The 27607-nt window shown below is 38.1% G+C and overlaps 1 protein-coding gene and 1 pseudogene across 1 annotated transcript in view; both read right to left on the reverse strand.

Moving 5' to 3' along the window:
• The window catches only part of C11H11orf80 (chromosome 11 C11orf80 homolog), a 99423-nt gene that overhangs the window by 9185 nt on the left and 62631 nt on the right, over window positions 1-27607 (reverse strand). The window contains exons 8-13 of the mRNA XM_029915412.1: window positions 26170-26365; window positions 16353-16503; window positions 14371-14517; window positions 10330-10451; window positions 9014-9124; window positions 7214-7312 (exon numbers count right to left, since the gene is read on the reverse strand). Coding sequence (XP_029771272.1) covers window positions 7214-7312; window positions 9014-9124; window positions 10330-10451; window positions 14371-14517; window positions 16353-16503; window positions 26170-26365 — 826 coding nt within the window. The remainder of the gene's footprint in view (window positions 1-7213; window positions 7313-9013; window positions 9125-10329; window positions 10452-14370; window positions 14518-16352; window positions 16504-26169; window positions 26366-27607) is intronic.
• On the reverse strand, window positions 17217-17386 carry LOC115272933 (annotated as a pseudogene).

The following is a 27607-nucleotide window of genomic DNA, read 5'->3' on the forward strand; positions in this document are numbered from 1 at the left end:
TCTTCAGTGCTCTTACTAATGTAAACACGGTATATCTTTTTCCTTACTTTTATACTTTTAATCTATTTCTTTATTTAAAGTGGGATCCTTATAGGCAGTATATAGTTGGCTCTTGCTTTATTCAATCTAACAATCTCTGCCTTTTACTGTTAATAGTTATAAGGACCATTTATATTTAATATAATTGATATGGCTGGGTTTAAACATATCATTTTGTTAACTGTTGTCTATTTTCATCTGTACTTTGTTCTCTTTCTTTCATTTTCCTCTTTTTCTGCCTTTTAAAATTTTTTCATTATTTTTAAGGTAGTTCTTTTATTAATTATTTTCCTTTCTATACTTTATTTACTTTTTATAATTTACATCCAAGTCAGCACATGGTGCAACAATGATTTCAGGAGTAGATTCTGTAAGCCTCTTAACCATTTAGTCCCCCCACCCCGCCACAACCCCCTCCAACAACTCTGTTTGTTCTCAACATTTAAGTCTCTTATGTTTTGTCCCCTCCCTGTTTTTATATTACTTTTGCTTCCCTTCCCTTATGTTCATGTTTTATATCTTAAAGTTCCCATATGAGTGAAGTCATATATTTGTCTTTCTCTGACTAATTTTGCTTAGCATAATACCCTCTAGTTCCATCCACCTAGTTGCAAATGGCAAGATTTCATTCTTTTTGATTGCCAAGTAATACTCCCGTGTGTGTGTGTGTGTGTGTGTGTGTGTGTGTGTGTGTGTGTGTGTTTGTGTGTATGCCACGTCTTCTTTATCTATTCATCCATCAGTGGACATTTGGGCTCTTTATACTTGGGCTGTTGTTGATAGTGCTGCTATAAACATTGGAGTACATGTGCCCCTTCAAAACAGCATACCTGTATCTCTTGGGTAAATACCTACTAGTACAATTGCTGGATCACAGGGTAGCTCTAATTTTTTGAGGAACCTCCATACTGTTTTCCAGAGTGGCTGCACCAGTTTGCATTCCCACTAGCAGTGCAAAAGAGATCCTCTTTCTCCACATCCTCGCCAATATCTGTTGTTGCCTGAGTTGTTAATGTTAGCCATTCTGACAGGTGTGAGGTGGTATCTCAATCTGGTTTTGATTTGTGTTTCCCTGATGAAGAGTGATGTTGAGCATTTTTTCATGTGGCAGCTGACCATCTGGATGTCTTCTTTGGAGAAGTGTCTATTCATGTTTTTTGCCCATTTCTTCACTGAATTATTTGGGTTTTGGGTGTTGAGTTTGGTAAGTTTTCTATAGATTTTAGATACTAATCCTTTATCTGATATATCATTTGCAAATATCTTCTCCCATTCTGTTGGTTGCCTTTTAGTTTTGCTGATTGTTTCCTTCGCTGTGCAGAAGCTTTTTATTTTGATGAGGTCCCAATAGTTCATTTTTCCTTTGGTTTCCCTTGCCTCCAGAGACGTGTTGAGTAAGACCTTGCTGCGGCCAAGGTCAAAGAGGTTCTTGCCTGCTTCCTCCTCTAGGATTTTGATGGCTTCCTATCTTACATTTAGGTCCTTCATCCATTTTGAGTTTATTTTTGTATACGGTGTAAGAAAGTGGTCCAGGTTCATTTTTCTACATGTTGCTGCCCAGTTTTCTCAGCACCATTTGCTGAGGAGACTCTCTTTATTCCATTGGATATACTTTCCTGTTTTGTCAACGATTAGTTAGCCATATGTTTGTGGGTCTATTTCTGAGTTCTCTATTCTGTTCCATTGATCTGTCTGTTTTTGTGCCAGTACCATACTGTCTTGATGATTACAGCTTTGTAATACATCTTCAAGTCCGGGATTGTGATGCCTCCAGCTTTGGTTTTCTTTTTCCAGGCTGTTTTAGCTATTTGGAATCTTTTCTGGTTCCATAAAAATTTTAGGATTGTCTGTTCTAGCTCTGTGAAGAATGCTGGTGTTATTTTGATAGGTGTTTCATTGAATATGTACATTGCTTTGGGTAGTATTGACATTTTAACAATATTTATTCCTATCAAGGAGCATGGAATATTTTTCCTTTTTTGTGTGTGCCATCTTCAGTTTCTTTCATAAGCTTTCTATCAGCATATAGATTTTTCACCTCTTTGATTAGATTTATTCCTAGGTATTTTATGGGTTTTGGTACAACTGTCAATGGGATTGATTCCTTGATTTCTTTTTCTGTTGCTTCATTATTGGTGTATAGGAATGCAACTGATTTCTGTGCATTGATTTTATATCCTGCAACTCTGCTGAATTCATAGATCAGTTCTAGCAGTTTTTTGCTGGAGTCTTTGGGTTTTCCATATAAAGTATATGTCATTTGCAAAGAGTGAAAGTTTGACGTCTTCCTGGCCTATTTGGATGCCTTTTATTTCTTTACATTGTCTGATTGCTGAGGCTAAGACTTCCAATAATATGTTAAATAAGTGTTCTGCCTCTTTTAGATTAAATGTTTTTTTTTTTAAGTTTTTTAACAATGTTTTACTCACTTTTGATACAGAGAGAGATAGAGCATGAGAGGGGGAGGGGCAGAGAGAGAAGGAGACACAGATCTACAAGCAGGCTTCAGGCTCTGAGCCGGCCGTCAGCACAGAGCCCGATGCGGGGCTCGAACCCACGAACGTGAGATCTGACCTGAGCCGAAGTCGGAGGCTTAACCAACTGAGCCACCCAGGAGCCCCTGATTAAATGTTTTTAAAAAGATTACAGCAGTTTTAAGTTCATAGCAAAATTTGGCAAAAGTTACATAGATTTCTCATATACCTTTACCCCCTATGGATGTATAGCCTCTCCCATTATCAACATCCTCCATTAGAGTTGTACATTTATTACAAGTGATAAACCTACACTCACACATCATTATCATTCTAAGCCCATAGTTTACATTAGGGTTTACTCGTAGTGTTGTACATCCTATGGCTGTGGACAGATATATAATGACATGTATCCACCATTACCGAATCATACAGAATAGTTTCACTGCCCTAAAAGTCCTCTGTGCTTTGAATATTAATCCCTCCCTTTCCATCTAACTTATGGAAACCACTGATTTTTACTGTCTCCATAGTTTTGCCTTTTCCAGAATGTTATATACTTGAAATCATATAGTATGCAGCCTTTTCATATTGACTTCTTTTATTTAAATACGTATTTAAGCTTCCTCCATGTGTTTTCATGGCTTGAAAGCTCATTTTTTCTTAGTGCAAAATAATATTCCATTGTCTGGATGTGCCACAGTTTATTGATCCGTTTGCATGCTTAAGAATATCTTGGTTGCTTTCAAGTTTTGGCAATATTAAGAAAGTTGCTATAAACATCCCTGTGCAGGTTTCTGTATAAATCTAAGTTTTAACTCCTTTGGACAAATACCAAGAAGCATTATTATTGGATTGCATGGTAAGAGTATGTTTAGTTTTTCAAGAAACTACCAAATCATCTTCCAAAGTAACTGCATCATTTTGCATTCCCACCAGCATTGAATGAGAGTTCCTGTTGCCTTATATCCTTGCCAGTATTTGGTGTTGTCAATATTCTGGATTTTGGTCATTCTAATAGGTGTGTAGTGGTATCTCATCATTTTAATTTGCATTTCCTTGATGACATATGATGTGGAACATTTTTTTTCATGTGCTTATTTGCCATTTTATGTCTTCTTTGATGAGGTGTCAAAGTCTTTGGCTCTTTTATTTTTATTGTCGAATTTTAAGAGTTCTTTGTATACTTTGGGGGTGCCACGATGGCTCAGTTGGTTAAGCGTCTGACTCTCAATTTCAGCTCAGGTCATGATCTTATAACCCCTGAATCAGTGCTGTCAGCACAGAGCCTGCTTGGGATTCTCTCTCCCTCTCTCTATGCCCTTGTTCCTCTCTCTCTCAAAATAAACTTAAAAAAAAAAGAGTCTTTATATATTTTGAGTAACAGTCCTTTAACCAGTGTGTCTTTTGCAATTATTTTCTCCAAATCTGTGGCCTATCTTCTCATTCTCTTGAGGGCTGATTATTTTTTATGACTCCATTGTATCTCCTTTTCTGTATCAATAGCTGTAACTCCTTGTGGTACTACTTTGATGGTTCCTTTCATCTTCAACTTACCAGTCTACCTTCAAATAATATACCACTCCACATACAGTATAAGTCCTTAAAATAGTCTATTTCCATCTCTGTCCTCCTGGTTTTTGTGCTGTTGTTATACATTTTACTTCACCATAGGTTATAAATCTCACAATATATTATTGCTACTTTGGCTTTTAAAAGTTAATTATGTTTTAAAGAGATTTAAGTAGTAAGAAAAAAAGTCTTTCTATTTATCCATGTAGTTACCTTTTTCAGTACTCTTTGTTCCTTTGTGTAGAGTTAGGTTTCCAGCTGGTCACTTTTTCTCTGCTTGAAGGATTTTATATTTCTCAACTGGTGATAATGAATTCTTTCACCTCTTCTATGTCAGAAAAAGTCCTTTTTCATCTTTTTTTTAAAAGATATTTTTGTTGGGGGCACCTGGGTGGCTCAGTCAGTTAAGTGTCCAATTCTCAATTTTGGCTCAGGTCATGATCTCATGTTTCGTGAATTCGAGCCTGCTTTGGATTCATTCTCTCCCTCTCTTTCTGCCCCTCCGGTGCTCATGCATATGTGCATACATGCCCTCTCTCTCACTCTCTCTCTCTCAAAAAAATAAATAAATAAATTTGGGATAAAGGTATCTTTGTTAGGTAAAGAATTCTATGTTGAAGGTTTTTTTCTTCAGTATATAAAAGGTTGCTCCATTTTCTTCTAGCTTGTACTTTTCTGATGGGAAATTTTCTGTAATTCTTATCTTTATTTCCTTGTAAAAAAGAGGTGGTGGTGATGGTGGAGGGCACTTAAGGGGAAGAGCACTGGGTGTTGTATGGAAAACAATTTGACAATAAAATATTATGGAAAAAAAAAAGCTTTCCTCACCCTTATTTACTTTTAAGATTTTCTCTTTACTACTGGTTTTAACCAATTTAATTTTGATGTATCTTGGTGTTGTTTTATGTTTCATGGGCTTGGGGTTTCTTAAGATTCTTAGATCTGCTGCATTTATAGAATCCATCAAATTTGGAAAAATTTCAGCCATTATTCCTTCAAATATATTTTCTGTTTCTTCTTCAGATGCCTCAATTACACATATATTAGCCTGCCTGTAGTTGTCCCATAACTCACAGGTGCTCAATGCTCTATTATTATCATCATAGTTATTATCCAAATATTATTTAAATCTGTGTTTCATTTCATAGTTCCTATTGCTATGTATTTTAAGTGTCTAATGTTCCAGTCATACTATTCAATGTAATTTCCACCTCATAGTTTTCACCTTTATAGTTCGTTTTTGGTCTTTTTTATACCTTCCATGTCTCTGCTTAGTATGTTCAGTCTTTCTTCTAGCTTCCTGAACATATTGAATACAGTTATGATAATAACTCTTTTAATGTCTTTGTCTATTAATTTTATCTTCTGTGTCAGTTCTGGATCAGTTTTGATTAAATGATTTATCACTTGACTGAATTTTCTCTTCACTGTGGGTTGTAGATTCCTGCTTCTTAGCATGCCTGTTAATTCTGATTGGATGCAAGGCACTGTGAATATTACCTTGTTGGGTGCTAGATATTTTTAATACTCCTGTAAATATTCTTGATCTTTGTTCTGTAATGCTATTGAATTACTTGGAAACAACTTGATCCCTTTAGGTCTTGCTTCTGCTTTTAAGCTTTGTTAGGCAGGACCAGAGGAGTGTTTATTAGGCAGAGCTTTAATTTTTCTCCATTCCCAAGGCAAGACTCTTCTTAGTATTCTACTTGATGCTCCATAAATTATAGAGCTTTCCTCTCTGGTTGATGGATATATGCACTATTCCTAGCCCTGTGTAAGCTCTGCATATTGTTCCCTCTTATCCATCTGGGTGGTTCTTTACCTGGATAGTTTCTTCACAAAAATGAGCTGATTAGTACTATTCTGCATACTAGAGAGGGAAGCCTGCAGAGTCCCAGAATTCTCTGTCTGCAACTCTCTTTTCTGGTACTCTGCCCTGAAAACTTTAGTTGTCTTGGCATTCTGGGACTCTCAGCTTCATCTGTTCAACTCAGGGAGACCACTAGGCTTTGCCTGGATTTCTTCTCCCTGTTCAATGGCCTCTGTGCTTTCTCTAGGCTCGCTTCATTTGTTTCTCATCTCTCAGAAATGAGTATCCTGTTCATTGATGCCCAGTGTCTTGAGAAACATTGTTTTATGTCATGTGTGGATTTTTGTTATTTCACATGGAAGAACAAATCTGGTTCCTATCACTCCATCTTGGCTAGAAGCCACTGTATAATATCACCCCTAATCTCCTTCATTTACTCAGATTATACTTTAGCTCCAGAAAAGTCAATCCTACTGACTGGAGCCAAAAGAGCCAGAAGAGTGTGCTTTAGTTCAAACACTACTAGAAATTACCTAGAATCTGGATTTATAGAATTTCCTAGGTTTGATTTCTTTTCACTCATTAGAGGAGTCTGTCATGAAAGAAGATGAAGCCTTCTGACTTCCTTGAGGGTGGAGACACTAACTAATGTAATTCTTGATCTCCAGCATCCAGAAAGGCGAATAGATAAAAGTATGGTTTTGATTAGGCAAAACTAAACATAAATGCTCCATCATATCATCATTGTGAGAGTATCTATGTGCTCAGCACTTTACGTACATTATTTTATTCAAACCTCACAACAATCATTTTAGTTATGCATCAGTCCTATTTTACTAATAAAGAAACTAAGGCTTAGGAAGATTAAACAGCTTCCACAATATGACACAACTAGTTAGTGGCAGAAATAAAATTTGAGCATTATCTAACCATGCTCTTGACCTCTGTGTAATACTATGTTCTATTAGTTTTCCTAACCTCAGAATGTGCAATCTAAAGTACTTGTACCTGGGGTGGGCACCTGGGTGCCTCAGTCTGTTAAGTATCTGACTTCGACTCAGGTCATGATCTCGTGGTTCATTAGTTTCAGCCCCACATCAGGCTCTGTGCTGACAGCTTGGAGCCTGGACCCTGCTTCAGATTCTGTGTCTCCCTCTCTTTCTGCCCCTCCCCTGCTTGAGCTCTCTCTCTCAAAAATAAATAGACATTAAAAAAATTAAAAATGTAAAGTACCTGCACCTACCTACCCTGCATTCAGGGTTCCATTTATCAATATGGAAGATTTACACCAAAGTACTCATTATTACTTTATACTTACCTGCTTCACCTCATATGAACAGTAGGGAAGAAATCGGTGCTGGATGATCGCATGAAATGATGTATGCAGTTTAGTCCCAAACTCTTGAGTGTCAGCTGCCTAAAATGGGCCAGATATAGAACATGCTGAATTCCAGTACTGGCAACCAAAAGGAAAGTACCTACAGGATATGGGAAGAGGAGGAAACAAATTGAAAGGCAAACCATGTTTGTGTTAGGAGTTTCCTTAATTCCAACACAGAAGTAGATACTTGTGATACTTGGAATGAGACAGGTAGTTGCGGCTCCTGTGTCTTCCAATTTTTGTTACCTAAGCAAGATCTTTCAAACAAGGCCTTTGTTCTCCTATCTCTGTAGGAGATACACATCCCAGAGACCCATCTGTTCATAAAGGGGTTACATAAATTGCTCTCCTCTAAAACAAGTTCCAAGAGAGTATAGGTTCCACTGTATTCAAATAAGGCTGAAATAAGAACTTTTCCTCAGGTAAGTCTTTTAGGGAAGAAAGGAACAAGATAATATTTAGCATCCATAAGGAATGGGTAATAACTTCTACTTTTTAGTATAGAATTATAGGATATCAGAGTTAAAGGGGACAAGAGCAACCACCTATACAACGCACTTATTTTATAGACGAGAACACTGAAATCTAAAAAGGAGAAGTGACCCACATAAGATCTCACAGCTAGTCAGTACAAAAGTTAGGGCTGACTTTAGGATTGCCAATGCAGTGTTCTTCTCATTACTCCATGCTATACACATGACCCATAAAGCTGAAGCTGTAAAATGCACTAGATTATAAAGATGTTAAACTCTTAGACCTAGTAACTCCACTTATAGAAATTTATTCTAAGAAATCATATAGAAGTATTAACTGAAATAGTATTTATATTGGCAAAAAGAATACAAGCAACCTAAAAGCCTATCATTAGGTGAATGCCTTATTAAATTAGATTAAACCAATGTAGTGGAATTGGTAACTGACACAATTTTAAGACAGTTGAAATGAGGAAATGTCAAATTACATATGAATATAGAATACAATGGTCACAACTATACAATATAGCTTACATGAGAAAATATGCAAAAACTTTACAGTGATATTATGTTATTTTAAAATTTGAATATACCATTTTTTCAAGAAAAAAGTACAAAAAATAAAATAGACACAGAATGAATGTGTCACCCTACTTATAATACCGTTCAGTTGGCCTACAATTCTAGAAGGAAGGAAAGAAATTAACATTTATCCAGAACATACCATATGCTATGCATATTCACTTAGCCCTCACCCTCATAATAACCCTGTGAGGTACTATTATTTTTTCCAATTTATAGATGAAGCTCAGAGAAGTTAAGTACAGGCCTAAGTCCACATAGCCAGTAAGTAAATGAGCCAAGAATTGAACTCGAGCCTCTGATTTCAACTGTTACACTATTCCATACTGCCAAATATATGTAATACTTAAGGCTACTCAGTTATTTCCAATGTTTTCTGTCACCATGAGGTAACAAACGTTCTTCAATAAGGAACTTAGAATCACTGATCTAGTCTTTGCTCTAATTGTAACTGGCAATGTAAGCTAAAAAAAAGTAAAAATTTTTAAATACTTATTTTCTCATTTATAAAACAGTATACATACCATCCATTCAACAAATGTTTTTTAAAACACTTACCACGGGCCCGATACTATATAAGATCACAAGAGGCTAAAATGAAACATTTCTAAAAGTTCTGTGCATATTACTAAGATACTGGTGTTAAAAACCTGGCACATTTAAGCAGCCCCAGTCTACTAACTTGAAGGGCCTGGAAGCAGATCTTTCGGAAGCTACTGCTGGTGCTTCCTGTCACGATACTCATGATGGAATTCACAGCCACTGAGAGTGAGGCCTGCAATTTCTGACGATCCTAAGGAACATAGCAAATAAGGAAAGACGGCAGTTTATAATAGTCCCAAGCTGCTGATTCAGAGACTCTCCAAGGAATTGAAGATTTCAGTAAGAGCAGGATTTCAACAATTCTTCCCCTACCATCAACAATACTTACTGAGATCATGCCATATAAAGGACACTGAGGGAGTGAAACAATGTACTCCCCTTTTACAGAGATGATTACTGACACAGATACCTTCAGAAAAGATAACCAACCCATAAGATACTAGGCAATAAAACATGCACATAATATTTAAAAACCAAAAGCCTTAAACTTTGCTCTCTTAGTGTGGTTGTTTTTTTCCCCCTGAAAAGGGGGCCATATGAAGTAAGAAATGTGTTACCACAAGTACACAGGATGGAGGAAATCAGAAAGATAAGAGAAAGTGATATTATGAAGCATTAGGAAATGAGGAGAGAATGTAGGATTTAGTGAAGCAGTAGCTCCAGAAATACACGTGGGAAGAGAAGATAGGTAAGGAACAGGTGCGTGATCAGTCACTTTCTCTATTATTTTGTACTTTTTTACTCAAATTCACCTACTGGTAGGTAACACTTAGCAAGCTGGTTACAATGACATATCCTGCTTCAGATTCTGTGTCTCCCTCTCTCTCTGCCCCTCCCCTGCCTGTGTTCTGTGTCTCTCTCAAAATAAACATTAAATTTAAAAAAAATTTTTTTTTAGTGCTTTTTATTTATTTTTGAGAGACAGAGAGAGACAGCTGGAGCAGGGGAGGGTCAGAGAGAGAGGGAGATACAGAATCTGAAACAGGCTCCAGGCTCTGAGCTAGCTGTCAGCACAGAGCCCAATGTGGGGCTCGAACCCATGAACCGTGAGATCTGACCTGAGCCGAAGCCGGATGCTTAACCGACTGAGCCACCCAGGAGCCCCAACATTAAATTTTTTTAAGATTTCTTTTTTTTTAATGTTTTTTTATTTTTGAGAAAGAAAATGGGCATGTAGCAGGGGAGGGTTAGAGAGTGAGAGCAAGAGCGAGAGAGAGAGGATCCAAAGAGGGCTCTGCGCTGACAGCAATAAGTCTGATGGGAGGCTCAAACTCATGAATTGGGAGATCATGATCTAAGCCAAAGTTGGACACTCAACTGACCCACCCACGTGCCCCCTCTAGTTCTTTTTTCTTAGATAAAATAGGTGAAGAGGAGTTATGAATTTCTTATTACCTTGGCAGCATGGTGATACTGTTCCAAGGCCTGGTCCACGGCAACCTGGATTGAATCTTGCACTACACTGTGGCTCTCCGTGAGGATGGCACTGAGATGAGTGGTGAGCAAAGTGTGAGCTCCTAATGAGAGTGAGAACGGCCACTTTAAGATTGCTATTCATGTACTATGAGTCAGGGTGGGCGTGAGAAAGAGGTTCTTAGAAGAGGCCCCGCTGCCTATCCATAAATAATTACTTTTTTAGCCAAAAAACAAAAACCCAGCAACTTACAAACCTACCCAGTTCCACTTACAAATGAAAGAAAGCTTCAAAAATTAATATGGAGGTTGACCTTATTTTTGAAGAAACAATTGAGAGATCCTGTTGATTCACATCAGAAACAGAAATATACTATTACTATTTACTATTACTATAGATAATGATACCTGTGACTCTGAAAGAACAAGAGGAAGAGGAAGAGAAAAAGGCCTCCTAGAAAAGTGTATCTACCCTACTCAACTCCTGTTTGAGCATCACTGCCGTGGGGAGCCACTGTTACTGTCAGGGTCTAAATCCTTTCAGATATACTGTAGTATAGAAAAAGTAAACACAAAGATGACTCTGAGACTGCTGGAATAAGGTCTTTTTAAATGGGGGCTATTTCTGGTAAAGTAACCAGAGGCACCACTGCACAACAGAAAAACTAACAGGTAAAGAGTGACAGGCAAAATACGTCATCCAACAATAGGCTTGCATTGATGACTCAGAGGCAACAGACACAGGAAGACAAATTCACTTCACATCTGAGGAAACCTTTCCTTTTCAGTGTTTTTCTACTCTACCCTGAAAAGTCTGCTCAAAGGTACTATGGTGAAGCAGCCTACAGCTGGTTGGTTTTGCTCAGGGCTGCATTAAAAATGCAAACCAGAAGGTACATTTTCTACCATAAGGCACAAGGATGCTTTCCCAGAAAGGAATGTAATATGTGGTCTGCTCAAAAGGGGTCCAAAATTGGAGTTAGGAAAACATAGATTCTAGAGTGAATTCTACCACTAACTAGTGGTGACCAAGTCATGTGACTCTTCTCACTTCAAAACTAAAATTGGGTTTATACCACCTGCTTTCACAGACATGTTGTGCAGATAAACTGGAATAATATATATGGAGTGTTCTAAAATGTACATTGCAATATTCAAAGGGAAAATATTGCTATTGCTATGATGATATCATATGGATTGCTGTTCTCTATAAGGTGCTAGGAATAGCCTCAAGAAATCAGTTAGACCCTTTTGAAAGCAGACATTTAATTAAAAAGCTACAAGTTTGTTCTCCTAAAACTGCTGATACCACCAGATGCCTTTAACGTTGTAGCAAAATAATGAGTTAATCATAGAAAAGTTACCATGACAAGGTGGGCAGGAGGCCAGTTAAGTGATTTTTTTAAGACACATGGAAACAGACTGTAGTTCTGCACAATCTGTTTCCTAAAAGTAGCTCTACAGAAAGCTTTCAAGGATATGAGAAAGAATAAGGGAGAAAGAAAATAAAATTACTATCTCTCTATCCTATATCTGTATATACTTACCTTCACAGTACATCTTTTTCTCAAAGGCTAGTCTTAAACTAGCAGATATGTGAGGAAATTTAAAAAGATACTTACTACGTTTACTAATGCAGTGATGAGTTTCTATTTAATCTAATATCAAATGTCCCTACCTGAGAGGTTGCAGGCCTTCAGAGTCCAGATAAGCAGAGATGCATCAACTATCACAATACTACAAGAATGATAAGAAACAATGGTTTCGAGGAATCTGAGTTCTTTAGGTATGTTCAGTGGGATTCAGAACATGGTCTCAGACTTTATGTCATCCTAGGGAAGACTGAATATGTACTCCCTCTAGCAGATCTAAAAAAGGTGGGGGGGGCACCTGGGTGGCTCAGTTTGTTGAGTGTCTGACCAGCTCAGGTCATGATCTCATGGGGTTCGGGGAGTTCAAGCCCCACATTAGGCTTGCTGCTGTCAGCCTCTCAGCACAGAGCCTGCTTCTGATCCTCTGTTCCCCTCTCTCTTCCCGTCTCCTGCCTGACCACCCCCCCCCCACACAAAACAACAACAAAAAAACCCTGCCAGAAGATAGTAGATCTTAAGTCTTCAGAGGGTCTTGAGACTTGGGAGGGCCTTTGTTAGCACCTAGTCTACCAATCTCATGTTAAAGAGATGAAAAGAGAGGATCAGATGATTTATGTCACTTGCTTCCAAAAAGCCACTGAGGGATTCAGAGACAGAAGTAAAGTTAGAACCAGTTCTCCAGGGGTACCTGGGTGGCTCAGTTGGTTAAGCATCCAACTCTTGATTTTGGGTCAGGTCATGACCTCACAGTTTGTGAGTTTGAGCCCCACATCGGGCTCTGCACTGACAGCACTGAGCCTACTTGGGATTCTCTCTCTCTCTGTCTCTCTCTCTCTCTCTACCCCTCCCCTGCTCACTCTCTCTCTCAAAAACTAAACTAAACAAACAAACAACCCCCCAAAAAAACCGCACCAGCTCTCGAGTCTACTCTGAAATCCTTTCCCCTTTACTAAACTGCTTCTCTTATCGGCCTCTGTCCATATGAGTGTGGGCCGGGTAATAACCCCACGCAATCTCACTTTATCCTCATTGCTAGAAGCCTCATTAGTTTAGGTCTCTTCTATGTTCCCTCCCATTCCATGGCCTTAATGAACAGAACAGTGGGGGCATCAGACAAAAACAGCTCCTCAAATAGAGTTGCAAGCCAGAGCCCAGGAAGATACTAGTACTTCTCCCCTCAACAATATATAGATAGTGAGGAAAGACAGGAGAGGCACGGAAGGCAGCAGCAGGAAGGATCCCACAACTGACAATAGTCTGTTCAATATATTGTTGGCACCAGTCAACATGATCTCTTCTGATCTGAGGATGTAAGTTGTGTCATTTCTTTCATGACTCAGTGGGAGCAGGGCCACACCAAATAAGCACTCAATGGCTTCAGAGTAGAGACCCAAGAAAAAACACTGGCTCAAAGAGGAAAAATATAGAAACATATTGGGAGCACCAAAAGGGAGGCTTATGAACCTTTCCCCAGACATTTATAAGCTCCACTTCTTGCTACTTCCCTCAAAGCTTAGGAGGGCATTGAGAAACACGTAAATTTATACCTCAGGGTTTACTGGATTAAAACGCATAAGCTAACACCTGTTCATACTCAGTGTTTTTCAAACTTTACTATATTTAAAAATTACCTGAGAATATTGTTAAAAATGAAGATTCTTGAGCCATTTCATATTTTTATATTATAACAAAACAAGGAGTTGATTCTTGGCTCAGGAAAAAATACATTTTCAAATACTCCAGGTGATTCTGATGCATATTTCATGGACCACCAAACAGAGAAACTTTCTGATAACAGGTTGTCACCAATTTGTTAAATAGACACTAACGGCTTGCCCTTGTATGCCTGAACAAGGATAATTTCTCCCTTTCCAGAGGTCTGTGTGGCAATGACATAATGCAATTCACACCAATACATTCCCCCACACCTTATGTTGTAGTTGAGATACTGCATCAAGGCCAAGCAAGGCCAGTAACGTTTCTTGATTCCACTTGGAAAAGCAATAATGTAGTGGACAGTTCTCAGGCCTGAGCTTAAAAAACATACCGCTATCAGAGCGCTGCCTCAGTCCAAGGAAATCATAATCCCTGGGGGTGAAGTCTGGGCATTTTCTAGAAGCTCTCCAGGTAATATATTATGGAGCTAAGGTTGAGAACTACTCATCTAAGATAATAGACTCTTTTAGAGAGCATTACAGGAAGTATCTGCTGATTTCTAGACATTCTGGGAATGTCATCATTTAAGTGATGCTTCATTTTAAGATACATTTTTTCCATACAGCATATAATTTGTTTAACCTATTCAAGGTTTTTTTATTAAAATTAATTATTCTACAGAAATATATAATTATATATGTAATTCAGATAAAACCTCCCTTTCTTTACTCTCTTAACATTTAAGCACACTCATACTAGCAGCCCCTATACCTACTCCAGAGTTCTGTTCGCTGGACTGGAAATCCGCTGTGGAAATCCACAAAGAGAAAAAGCAGCAGAGTCTGTCCCTGGGAGTCCATATTCTGAGATTGATCCCCCTCACTGGATTCCACCTGATAACTCACATCTGGAAGCACCAAATCTAGAGGACAAGATATTATACAGTATTCTAAGATAAGTAGAGCCCTCAGAATGCTAAGTGAATAAAGAACCTATACCTCAAACAAAGAAGGATCTACAATAGGTCTAAAATCAAACACTCTCTTTTCCTCCTGAACCTGTTTCTCTGTCCACATGATGGAAGCAAATATAGTGACTCATAGAAGGAACATCAAAATAACAACTGAGTGTGCAAAATGCAAACCAAGCAGCACGCTGTAGAATTTATTGGGAAACATTAATACATTTATTCATTCTTTGAACAACTTTCTAAGGTAAGTAATCACTAGTAAAAGGCAGAGGTCAGAGTCAAACCTGAGTAATGATAACAGTTAATTTGTATTAAATGCTTACTACACACCGTGTATTGTGTTAAATTCTTCATATGAACTATCTAAACATTTAGACTTCTCAACAACACTAAGACTTAGGACCTATTCTTAGGCCATTTTACAAATAAGAAGTACAAACAGGTTAAATACATTGCCCACCATGAGGCAGCAAGTGATGGATCTGTTTTAGACTGACCCCAAAATCTGTGTTCTTAACCACATCATTATATTTGTATTCCCAAGTAATCTGATCCTGTCACTTTCTAGCACCTGGATCCTCTAAAACACAATCACGATAGTCCTAAATTCCATCCAGATCCATGCAGAGAAATATCTCAATGTGGATCCTGGTTCTGTCCTTTAGAGTAATGAGGAGGGAGATGAAAGGACATTTTCTACATTACTTATTTCCAAAGTTAACTGAGCAAATTCAAGCATCAAAAATTGGAGGGGGGGAAAAAGAAGGAAACTAACAAAGCATGAAAATAAAAATTAAAGAGAAAAGAGATATGGAGAGCCCTAGAGAGTTGAAAACTATAATGGCATGACATCCCCCGGGTAAGACCAAGCGTTCTTTCTTCACAAAACCACTCACCTCCAGAGACCCTGTCCAAAGACACACTCCTTTCACCCCACCCTCTGGAACAACTACCTACTTGAGAAAAAATCCTTACTCTGAAGCTTACTTCCTAGAGAAGACTCTGTCATTCCCCCAGAAATAATCTCTGTTCCAGGAGGCTTGTCTTCTCACACCATCATAGCTCTAGAAGACCTCTTCCCCATTGGTTACCTTCCTCAGGATCCAGGTGACCAGACTACCTTCTAAATTTCAAAGGATTCTAGCTACCAACAGTCAAGCTCAACATTGTAAAGATCCTAGATATCACCTCATAGTTGCATATTCCTACTTCCCAGTTTTATTTTTTGGTCCAGTGATTACGTGTCCAAGTCTCAGTGTGATTCATACAAAGCTAATGTGGTCAGGCTCTACATGAACCCTACAGCCAGCTTTCTAGGTTGATTATATATGGTTTGTACTCCTGCCTTGCATTTATATGGTAATCTTTTCTAAGTAATTTTACGTGCATCTTCTCATTTCATTAGGAAACATTTCTCCTCCACAATAGTTCAAAGATGTTACTGATCTTTTACTAACCTTTCTAAAATCCCTGAGTTGACCGATTACGGTGTAAGAGAAGCCCACTGAACAAGTCCTTAGAAGATGAAGGTTCAATGACTACCTCAAGAGGACCAAGAAGAGAGGAGACAGTAGAGGAACTGAGAGAAAACCCAGCATTAACATGTAATGCCAAAACAGTTAGGCTCTTATGGGGCTTTGCCTCTTGACCTGTTTGCTGCACCACCCAACCTAAGCCATCAGATCACTGAGTCCTATTTCTTATGTATACCTGTTATCTATATTTCCTTGCATTTATCTAATATTCTCCAGATTTCTTTACTCCTTCACAAAGAGAGGAAGATATACCTCTATCCAAACTGAGATCCAAATTGGGCACCATACACAAGTGGTATTTCTTCCAGTCAATGAAGAAAGAGGTATCTCCGAAGACAGTAGTAGTTGGCTGCTCCTGACTTGGCAATATCAGAGGCAGGCCTGAAGGTCCATATAGAAATATGTATAGTTGCTAAAGAAAACTGCCAAATTTTAGGGTTTTTTTAAATGACTATGTATTCATTTGCATGAAACAAACATAACATTGACCTGGTTCACACTCTCAAAAATAAACTATGGTGCTAGCTGATTATATATGAAGCCTTTCTACGTTGAATATAGGTGTGAGGCACCACAGGCAGATCTACTCGAATCCCTAGAAATTTATTCTGGGTTTAATAAGTGTGGGCCACAGGTATAGTATTAGACAATTAGTTTATTTATTCATCTTACTCAGTTCATCATAGGTTTGAGCGGTACTACAAGCTAAACACTGTACTAAGTTCAGAGGACACAAAGATGAATATTTAATTTTAAGATTAAGAGTTAATAGCTACCTTAAAGTTATCATATTTATAGTATTGGAGATACACATAAAAAACAGTAAGCTGTAATAAAATGTGATATTCTATTCTCTAACCAAGACAAAGGGGGACAGGCCCCTGATATGTTTTCCTTCTCTAGATTTCACTCCCCCGCCAACTCTCCTTTTAACCCAGGGTTTCTCCACCTTAGCACTCTTGACACTTTGGGCCAGATAATTCTTTGTTGTAGGGGCTATACTGTGTACTGTAGGATGTTAGCCAGTACCCCTGGCCTCTATCCACTAAATGCCAGTTGCACACTTCCCCTGAGTCATGAAAGTCAAAGTGTCTCCAAACATTCCCAAATATCCTCTGAGGGAAAAATTACCCAGTTCAGAACTAATACTTAACCCTTTATGTTCCTTGAACCAAGGCTAAAGTAACCAGAAATATATTTTCCTTTATCTTTTTTGTTTTCATCCTCTTTTAAACTGATAAGAACAGATACTACACTTGATCTTAGCCAAAAGGCCGAGAAGCGATGTTTCATCCTCTTTTAAATAGGGTAAACACGAGGCATTAAGTTTGGATATTAAAATCCTCCCCAGTAGGCACTGGGGTATTATGAAAAGTTACAGAAGAACAAAGTGAGGTAGTGCTCATAAATGAAGTCTCTATCTCAAATACAAGAAGACATTAAAATAGAAGCTAAGGCCAACACATTCACTGTTTAGAGCCAGGGTATCTCTGAGGTGCTAAACTCAGTGAATGGAGTGTCTGAAGAGTCAAAGTGTGTGACTTTTGATTGGGTTGTTTAAACTATTTACATTTAATATAAATACTGTTATGGTTGGGTTTTACCATCTTGTTATGTGGTCAACATTTGTTCCTTATATTGTTTCCTTTTTCCTCTTTTTTTTGGAGGAGGGATTCTATTTTGGACTTGGTGCTTTTTTATAACTCGATTTTATCACTTAAAACATTTTTTTAATGTTTATTCTTGAAGAAGAGACAGAGTGTGAGTCAGGGAGGGGCAGAGGGCGAGGGAGTCACAGAATTTGAAATAGGCTCCAGGTTTGAGCTTATCAGCACAGAGCCTGGCACGGGGCTCGAACTCACAAACCGTGAGACCATGACCTGAGCCGAAGTCAGATGCTTAACTGAGCCACCAAGCACCATCCTGCTTTTTAAATTTTTTTTAGCTATAATTCTTTGTTGTAGCAACTTAGCGATTGCTCAAGGCTTTATAGTATACAACTTTAATTTATCATGGTCTACCTTTTAAGTGTACTATCACAGTTCACATACATATAAGAATCTGGCAATAATATACTTCCATTTCTCCTCTCTTGGCCTTTGTGCTACTGTCACACATTTTACTTCCATGTATGTTACAAAATCTTATATGCTGATGGCATTTTTTGCTTTCAAAAGTGTATCTTTTTAAAATTTTTTTAATGTTTATTTTGAGAAAGAGTATGTGAGTATGCATGTGCAAATGGGGAAGTAGCAGAGAGAAGGAGAGAATCCCAAGTAGGCTCTGTGCTGATAGCTTCATGGGGCTTCATGTCACAAACCATGAGATCATGAGCTGATATCAAGAGTTGGGCACTTAATAGACTGGGCCACACAGGTGCCCCATAAGAAGTGAATTATCTTTAAATTTTAAAATAAAAAATTTTAATGTTTCTTTATTTTGGGGAGACAGAGAGATAGAGTGCAAGCAGGGAAGGGGCAGAGAGAGAGGGAGACACAGAATCTGAAGCAGGCTCCAGGCTCTGAACTGTTAGCACAGAGCCTGATATGCGGCTCAAACCCATGAAGCGCAGGATCATGACCTGGGCCAAAGTCAGACACTTAACCAACTAAGCCACCCAGGCATCCCTAAAAAAATTTTTTAATGTTTGTTTAATTTTGAGAGATAGAGCACAAGTGGGGGAGGGGCAGAGACAGAGGGAAACAAAGAATCTGAAAGAGGCATCAGGCTCTGAGTGTCAGCACAGAGCCCATGGGGATCAAACTCAGAAATGGTGAGATCATGACCTGAGCTGAAGTTAGACACTTAACCAACTGAGCTACCCAAGAGCCGCTAAAAGTCAATTATCTTTTAAAGCAATTTTTAAAATGGGGCAAAAGTCTTTTATATCTATCCAGATAGTTATGATTTCCAGTGCTCTTCTTTATTTGTGTAGATCAAGAATTCCATCTGATAGCATTTTATTTCTGTCTGAAGCATTTCCTTTCACATTTCTTATAATATAGATCACTGATGAAGTCTTTTGTACATCTGAAAAATTCTTTATTTTGCCTCCATTTTGAAAAATGTTTTCTTTTGGTATAGAATCCAGGTTAAGGTTTTTTTTTTCTTTATTATTTTTAAATAGTTGCTTCACTTTCTCGTAGCTTACAGTTTCCAGTGAGAAATCTGCAGTAATTTTCATCTTTGTTCCTCAGTATGTAAATGTGTCTTTTTACCTCTAGTTGCTTTTAAGACTTTTTTTTTTTTTTTACCACTGGCTTTAATCAATGATTATAATAAGTGTGTCTTGTTATAATTTGACTCATGTTTCTTATGTTTAAAGTTTGTTGATCTTGGCTCTGCAGGTTTATAGTTTTCATCAAATTTGGAAATTTGGGGGGGGGCAGGCATTTCTTCCTCAAATATTTTATCTGCCCTCCCTCCCTACAGGTATCCAATTACATGTCCCTGAATTAGGCTACTTGAAGTTATTCCACAGTTCACTGAAACTTTATTCATTTTTTTGGTCCCTTTCTTGTTTCATTTTAGTTTCTAGTGATATGTCTTCAAGTTCACTTATCTTTCTCTGCAATGTGTAAATCTGCCACTAATCTCATCCAGTGTATTTTCACTCTAAAAAATTATGATTTCTATCCCTAGATGTTCAATTTAGGTTTTTATAATTTTTGTGTTTAATTAATATGTTCCATTTTTTCCTCTCACTTCTTGAATATATGGTATACAGTTATACATTTTTTTAAGTTTATTTTTGAGAGAGAAAGGGTGGGAGATGGGCAGAGAGGGAGGGAGAGAAAATATCCCAAGCAGGCTCCACACTGACAGTGCAGAGCCTGATGTGGGGCTCGAACTCCTAACTGTGAGATCATGACCTGAACCAAGAGTCAGATGCTTAATGGACTGAGCCACCCAGGTACCTCCAGTTATACCTCTCTTAATGCCCTTGTTTACTAATCCTATTACCTATGCCATTTCTGGGTAGTTCTAATTTTTTTTTTCTTTATGGGTCCTATTTTCCTGCTTGTTTACATACCAAGTAATTTTTTATTGGATGCCCAGCATTGTGAAGTTTACCTCATTGAATGCAGGACATTTTTGTATTCCTGTAAATATTCTTGCACTTTTTTTCTGGAACACTATGAAGTTATCTGGGAACAGTTTGAGCCTTTCCGGTCTTATTTTTAAGCTTTGTTATGTGGGACCTAGGAAGCCTACAGCCTAAAGCTAACTTCACTATATTCAAGCAAACCCTTCTTAGGACTCCACCTGATCCTTTATCTTTTTCATCCTGCCTGGTATGAACAGAAACTTTCCAGCTCTGTGTGTACTCTAGGGATTCTCCTCTATCTGGAGCTCTCTGTGTATTTTACCTCCTTTTTGGCACTCTCTTCTGTAAGTTCCAGCTGCCGGGACCTCCCTAACTCTGAACTTCATCTTCTCAACTCCAAGAGATCCGCCAGACTCTAGTTGGGTATACCCTCCTGGTGGACTTCTCTAGGTAGTACAGTGGTGTGATACACGGTTTGTTTCTCCTTTCTCTAGAACCACTGTCCTGTACTATCTGGTGTTTAACATAATTTATCCATGTTTTAAGTTGTTCAGGGTAGGAGGCTGGATCTAGTCCCTGTTATTTGTTCATGGCTGGAAGTGGAATTTCTGAAAACCGCTGACATAGTGTCATGGCCTTTGATAGCTTCTTTGCTTTCTGGATCAACAAGATACCCATGCTCATCTTGTACATTTCTGCTTTAGGCCTGCAATCAGCCATTCCTCCTTTTTAGTGAGCAATGGCATTTAGAAAACTCATTCTGGAAACTAGGAGTGCTCACTGCTCCTCAGTTTGTTTGGTTTTTGTTTGTTTTTAGCAGATAGAGCTAAGAAATATGTAATTTCAAAAGTCAGAAAAGTTGGGGGTACACAGTGGTATTTCCAATTCCACTCTCAGATTACTTTCAGGGGCACCTGGGTGGCTCAGCTGGTTAAGCATCCAACTCTTGGTTTTGGCTCAAGTCATGATCTCATGTTTCATGAGTTCAAGCCTCTGCACTAACAGCATGGAGCCTGGTTGGGATTCTCTCCTTTTGCCTCTCCCATGCTCATGCTCTCTCTCTCTCTCAAAATACATAAATGAACGTTATTTTTAAAAAGATTACTTTCAAAAATTTTATTTCAAAATAAAAATATTCTATTCCTTTGAATTTATACTTCTACATCTGCTATATTATGCTAAAAAATTTTGGTTCCTAACAATTTAACGTAATTACTAGTTTTATAATAAGTTTGCATACAAGAATTTCAATATAATAATACCAATGTTATTATTAAGAATCAAGACCACTAAATGAATTTCAGTAGTTCTTTTCATTTCATATCCTTAGAGTATACCCCACCAAGAATGTATGTCAAAACACTATGTTCTAAAGTCAGTTGAGGGGCGCCTGGGTGGCTCAGTCGGTTAAGTGTCCGACTTCAGCTCAGGTCATGATCTCACAGTTTGTGGGTTCGAGCCCCACGTCAGGCTCTGTGCTGAAAACTAGCTCAGAGCCCAGAGCCTGTCTTCGATTCTGTGTCTCCCTCTCTCTCTGACCCTCCCTTGCTCACACTGTCTGTCTCAAACATAAATAAAAACATTTTTAAAAATTAAAAAAAAAGATAGTTGAATTAATTCTTCTTACTATATGAATTATGACCTTAATATATATGGGTAGGTTATCTTTTAAGTTTATTTATTTTGAGAAAGAACACACGTGTGCACATGGGGGAGGGGCAGAGAGTGAAAGAAAGAGAATCCCAAGCAGGCTCTGCACTGTCAGCTCAAAGCCCAATCCTGGGCTTGAACTCATGAACTGAGATCATGACCTGAGCTGAAACCAAGAGTCAGATGCTTAACCAGTGGAGCCACCCAGGTACCCCCAACATTATCTTTTATCTTGAAAAATATTTTTGCTCGGTATGGAATTCTAGGTTGGTAATTTTAAAATTTCAGGACATTAACACTATTATACTACTACCTCATGTTGGTATAGGGAAGTCAGCTGTCAATTTGTTTCTCTTTTGAAGAAAATCCATCTTCCTTAGCTTATTTTTCTCCTTGTTTTTGATTTTCTAAAGGTATGGATATCTTTTTGCTTATCCTGCTTGATTGTTGAGCTCTGAAACTATTTTAGTTGCTCCAGCCATTGATTCTTCAAAGACTGTTTTTGCCCTATTTTTTCCCTTCTCCTTTGGGACATGAATTAAATGTACATTAAATGATCTGTTTCCTTTCACTGTTAACTTCTCTTCTGCATTTTCTATCCTTTTGTCTTTCTTTGCTTTATTTTACTAGTTTTCACTATCCTTATCTTTTACTTTACAAATTCACTTATGCTGTCTAATATGCTATTAAATCTGCCTATTTAATTTCAATATTGGTGATTGTATTTTGGGGTTCTACAGTTTGGTTGTTTTAAAAATTATGTCACATTTTATAGTTTCAATTCCCTGGCAAAATTTTTAAGCTTGGCTTTCAATTTCATAAATATAATAAGCATAATTCTTTATTTTTTAAATCAATATCTGATATTACCAATATCTGAAGAAGTCCCAGTGGGTATTCCTGTTGCTTGTTTTTCTAGTTCTTGTTCATGTTGCCTTGTCTACTCTTTTGTGTTTGTGTGGGGGGGGGGGAGAGAAAGAGAGAAAGAGAGAGAGAGAGAGACAGAGAGCACACCTGAGCGGGAGAGAAACAGAGAGGGAGAAAGAAATGTGCACATGAGCTAGACATTGTGAGAAAGTATTTAAATTAAATAATAATTAAATAATTTGAAGCAAATATGTAGTCATCTTCCTCTAGAAAAGAATTTTTGTTTGCTTCTACAAGACATCTGGGAGAATTAAAAATCTAGAATCATCTTCATCCAATTTTAAAGTTTAAGATTTTCTAGCCTTCCCAGACGACCGAAAAAATATATGCGGTTCATGTGAAGGATGGTTTATTTCAGGTTCATCTTGCTCCTTAAAGTGTAACTTTTTAGTTATCCCTGCCCCAAACAAGAGGTGTTTTTAACAGCACCCCCCAGCTCAGCAGGCCTTAAACGCTTTGGCCTTCTTGACCTACAATGATTCAGAAGTGCATCTCAGCCTCTCATCTTCTTGCTATAATTTGCAAATGACCTCACAGCAAAAGCAACCCCCAATGCTGAGCTCACGCTTTCTGTAATTCCTGTTTCTCCTATGACTGCCCAGAAATTCCTCCCTATTCACTAGCTCTTAGAATCTTTTATGTCTTAATATTTAATTCAACATTTATCTTCAATAGGAGGGTTGGTATAAATTACCTTCTTTGGCATTTTCAGAAGCTGAAATCCTACCAGAGCTTTATCTTCACTAAAACATCACCTCCCTAGAGTCTTAACTTACTATAATATTTAAAATAACTTTCCTGTCATTATCTTTTTACCTGCTTTATTTTATCTTTACTATACTTATCACTACCTGACATCTATTTATTAAAATGTTCTACTAAATGTAAACTTCAAGAGGATAGAAATATTTGCCTTTTTCCCTCTGGAGAATGGGATGAGGAGGAGAGGAAACTTCTTTATTTTTCTTTATATTCTTCTATATGACCTAGATATTAAGAAAAAGCATGTTTTAAAATCCAAAAGTCCATGCATAGTCTTAATAACCATCCTGCTCCTTCCTCCTCCCTAAAGATATTTTCAGCTGACATTTATCATACCATGACCTTCGCTGCCTTCTGTTATTCTTTATACTCTACTATAACTTCATGTACTCTTATAGCTTCAATTATATAACAATAACACCTAACATTTACTGAACCCTTTTATGTGTCAGGCAATATGCTAGGAACTTCATATAGGTTATTAAATATAATTAATCCTAAAACAAACAAACCCCAAAAGAACAACAATAAAACCTTTGCAAGAGAAAATAAATAAATCTATGAAGTGTTATTATCCCCATTTATTTGTAATTTAATTTTTTAACATTTATTTATTTTTGAAAGAGAAAGAAACGCAGAGCATGAGCAGGGAAGGGGCAGAGAGAAAGGGAGACACAGAATCCGAAGCAGGCTCCAGTCTCTGAGCTGTTGGGGCTCAAACCCACAAACCGTGAAATCATGACTTCAGCTGAAGTTGGAAGCTTAACCGTATGAGTCATCCAGGTGCCCCTATTTTTTTTTTATTTTAAAGAGAGAGCATGTATGAGTGGGGGAGAAGAGCAGAGAAAGAGAAAGAGAGAATCCTAAGCAGGCTTTATACTCAGCATGGAGCGCAACACTGGGCTGGATCCAACGACCCTGGGATCACGACCTGAGCTGAAATCAGGAGTTGGCTGCTCAACCAACTGAGCCGTCAAGGTGCCTGTATTATTTCCATTTTAAAGCCGAGGAAATAAAGGCTTAGGTTGGTTTAGTAAACTGCATGAAGCCACAGCCAATTAGTGGTGAATCCATCATTTACAGTTTTCTTCAATGCTCTAACCACAGCACTATACTATGCTTCCCCATGTAGAAAATGCTGAGGCTCTAAAATTATCTCTAAATCTGACCCCTTCCAAATTTCAGACCAAAATTTCTTTTTTTTCAATTAAAAAATTTTTTACATTTATTTTTGAGATACAGTGAGACAGAATGTGAGTGCGGAGGGGCAAAGAAAGAAGGTGACACATAATCTGAAGCAGGTTCCAGACTCTGAGCAAGCATTCAGCACAGAGTCTGACACAGGGCTCAAATCCACAAACCGTGAGATCATGACCTGAGCCGAATTGGACACTTAACTGACTGAGCCACCCAGGTGCCCCTAGACCAAAATTTCTATATAGCTACTTGTCATTTTCAAGAGATGTCCTGCAGGAACTATAAACTTAACATGTTTAAAGCTAAGTTAATCTTCCTTACCTTTCAAATATGCTACTTATGATTTGCATCTTATTGACAGTATCATTATTCTGTCAGTCCTATCTATGGAAATGTTTTCTTTTCTTTTCTTTTCTTTTTTAGAGGGGGAGAGAAAGAGAGAGATGGCGCAAGTAAGCAAGGGACATATAAAGAGAGAATCCCAGGAGGGGCAGAGAGAGAAAGGGGGCGAGAGAGAGAGAGAGAGAGAGAGAGAGAGAGAGAGAAGCAGATCTGACCCAAAACTGGGGCTCATGTTTACCCAGGGCTTGAACTCACTCAATGTGGGGCTCCAACTCATGAACCTTGAGATCATGACCTGAGCTGAAGTCAGATGCTTAACAACTGAACCACCCATGCCCTATGGAAATGTTTTTAAACAGCTCACTGAAATCTAAACATATCACACAGCATACAACTCACCCACAGTCAAATAGGTTGTAGTATATTCAGAGTTGTGCAACCATCACCACCATCAATTTTAGGACATTTTTCCATCCCCCCAAAATCCCTGTCTATCTAACTTCCTGTCTCTATAGATTTGCTTATTCTGGATATAGAAATATTAACATCATTTTTAACCATTCCTTGCCCCTAATCTCTCCCTACCCCCACAATGAATTGCTTGCCTCATTATACTGATTCTTTGAAATGATAAGTCTCTCTCTTCCATGCTCATCGCACTTTTAGTTCAGGCCAGCATTATCTCTTGCCCAGTTCACTTACTTATTTACTTAGTGATTACTGACCTCTCTCCTACCCATGCTGCACAATGCTGCTTGAGATGCCTGAAACATCCAATGGTTTCCCCACTATACAGAAAATGAAGTTCATACTCCTAAGTGTGATACAAAAGAGCCACCATATTCCAACTCCAGCTACTTTTCCAGCTTCATCTCTCCTGCCTGCACCATTCATTCCATGCTTCAGTCATACTGGATTATATAAAAAGAATGTGGCACATATGTCACATTTTATAGTTTTCAGTATTTTGGGAAAAATTCTCAGTACTGGCTTTCACACTGGACTTTTGTTTTTATACAAATTATACTGGCTTCTAGACATAGAGTTTATATGCTAAAGGCTTTTCTAGAATTGGCATATAAAATTCATTGTTCAAAACAACAAAGTTGGAAATTTTGATGGAGTCTGTCACCAAAAGGATATGGAAACTGAAGAAATGTGATTCAGCTGGCTGGAAAAGACCTTTGGGCAGGGACACAGCGCAGCAACTGGAGTCAGTATGAGTTCTCCCCACAAGCCCGTGCCAACCACGTCATCGGGGATGAAAAGCATTACTGGATGTCCTAGCACAGGATGGATTCGGCTGCAAGGTAATTCAGCTGCACCAAATTTTGGTCTACTGTCAAAAAATAGGTAAGATAAATTTAACCTTTTTCTTTCTTAAGAAATTACTTTATTTTTATTTTTTGCCTTTTCTTTTTTTTTAAAGTAGGCTCCATGATGGCATGCCTGGCTGGCTCAGTGGAATATGTGACTCTTGATCCCAGGATTGTGAGTTTGGGCCCCACACAGAGTACAGAGGTTACTTAAAATGAAATCTTTAAAAAATAAATAAAGTAGGCCCCACACCCAACGTGGGACTTGACTTCAGGACCCTGAGATCAAGAGTCACATGCTCTACTGGCTGAGCCAACCAGGTGCCCCTTAAGAAATTATTTTAGGGGCATTCAAAATTCTTTTGATATCTCTAGCATAAAGCATAATCCAGTAATCCACCATGTCAGTTTTACTGGAATAAGTAACTTGTGTCTCACTCAGGAAATCACAAGTGATAGAAAGAGCAGAAAATTGGTATTTCAGGAATGATATCATGGCTCCTGCTTCTGCTGCCACTATGCAGACTTAAAATTTTTTTAATATTTATTTTTGAGAGAGAGAGGGGGGGGGAGGGAGAGAGAGACAGAATCTGAAGTAGGCAGTAGGCCCAGGCTCTGAGCTGTCAGCACAGAATCCAACACGGGGCTCAAACCCCACAATCCATGAGATCATTACCTGAGTTAAAGGCAGACACTTAACTAACTGAGCGACTCAGGCACCCCTGACACTATGCAGTTTTACATTCTCCTAAGTGTATTTCCTCCACTAAAATTACTGTATGGTTCTGAGCAGAAGTTTCCAAGATCAAAGATTAACATGATGGGGGTAGGGGCGAAGGGGTCCCTGAATCATAACAGCCTAAAACTAGACTTGTGACACTTAGATCAGCTCTCACACATGCTATACCTTCCCCTGAAGGAGTCAGGTTACTGTCTGATAGGAGTAATGAGAAAAAATTAGGGTGTCTTTCTCTCCTAAAAGAATCTAGTGAAATTTGATATTTGCCTACTTTCTAACAGCTCTTTTTTAAATAGGAAGAACTATTAATGAACATTTTTCCTCTCTCTTTAAACTGATCAGGTCATCCAAGAATATATGTCTACAAACACGGGTTCAGAGGCTTAAACTTTTTCAGTAAATCTATGATAATGAGCTATCCAACTGTAAGGATTGTAGGACAGTAGAGGACTACTAAAGATAGATAAAGGGTGGAGACTTTGTTTACTGAACATATTAAAAATAAAAAATTCTAATCTGAAGTGTA

This window comes from Suricata suricatta, chromosome 11 (assembly GCF_006229205.1).
Source record: "Suricata suricatta isolate VVHF042 chromosome 11, meerkat_22Aug2017_6uvM2_HiC, whole genome shotgun sequence".
Taxonomy (NCBI): domain Eukaryota; kingdom Metazoa; phylum Chordata; class Mammalia; order Carnivora; family Herpestidae; genus Suricata; species Suricata suricatta.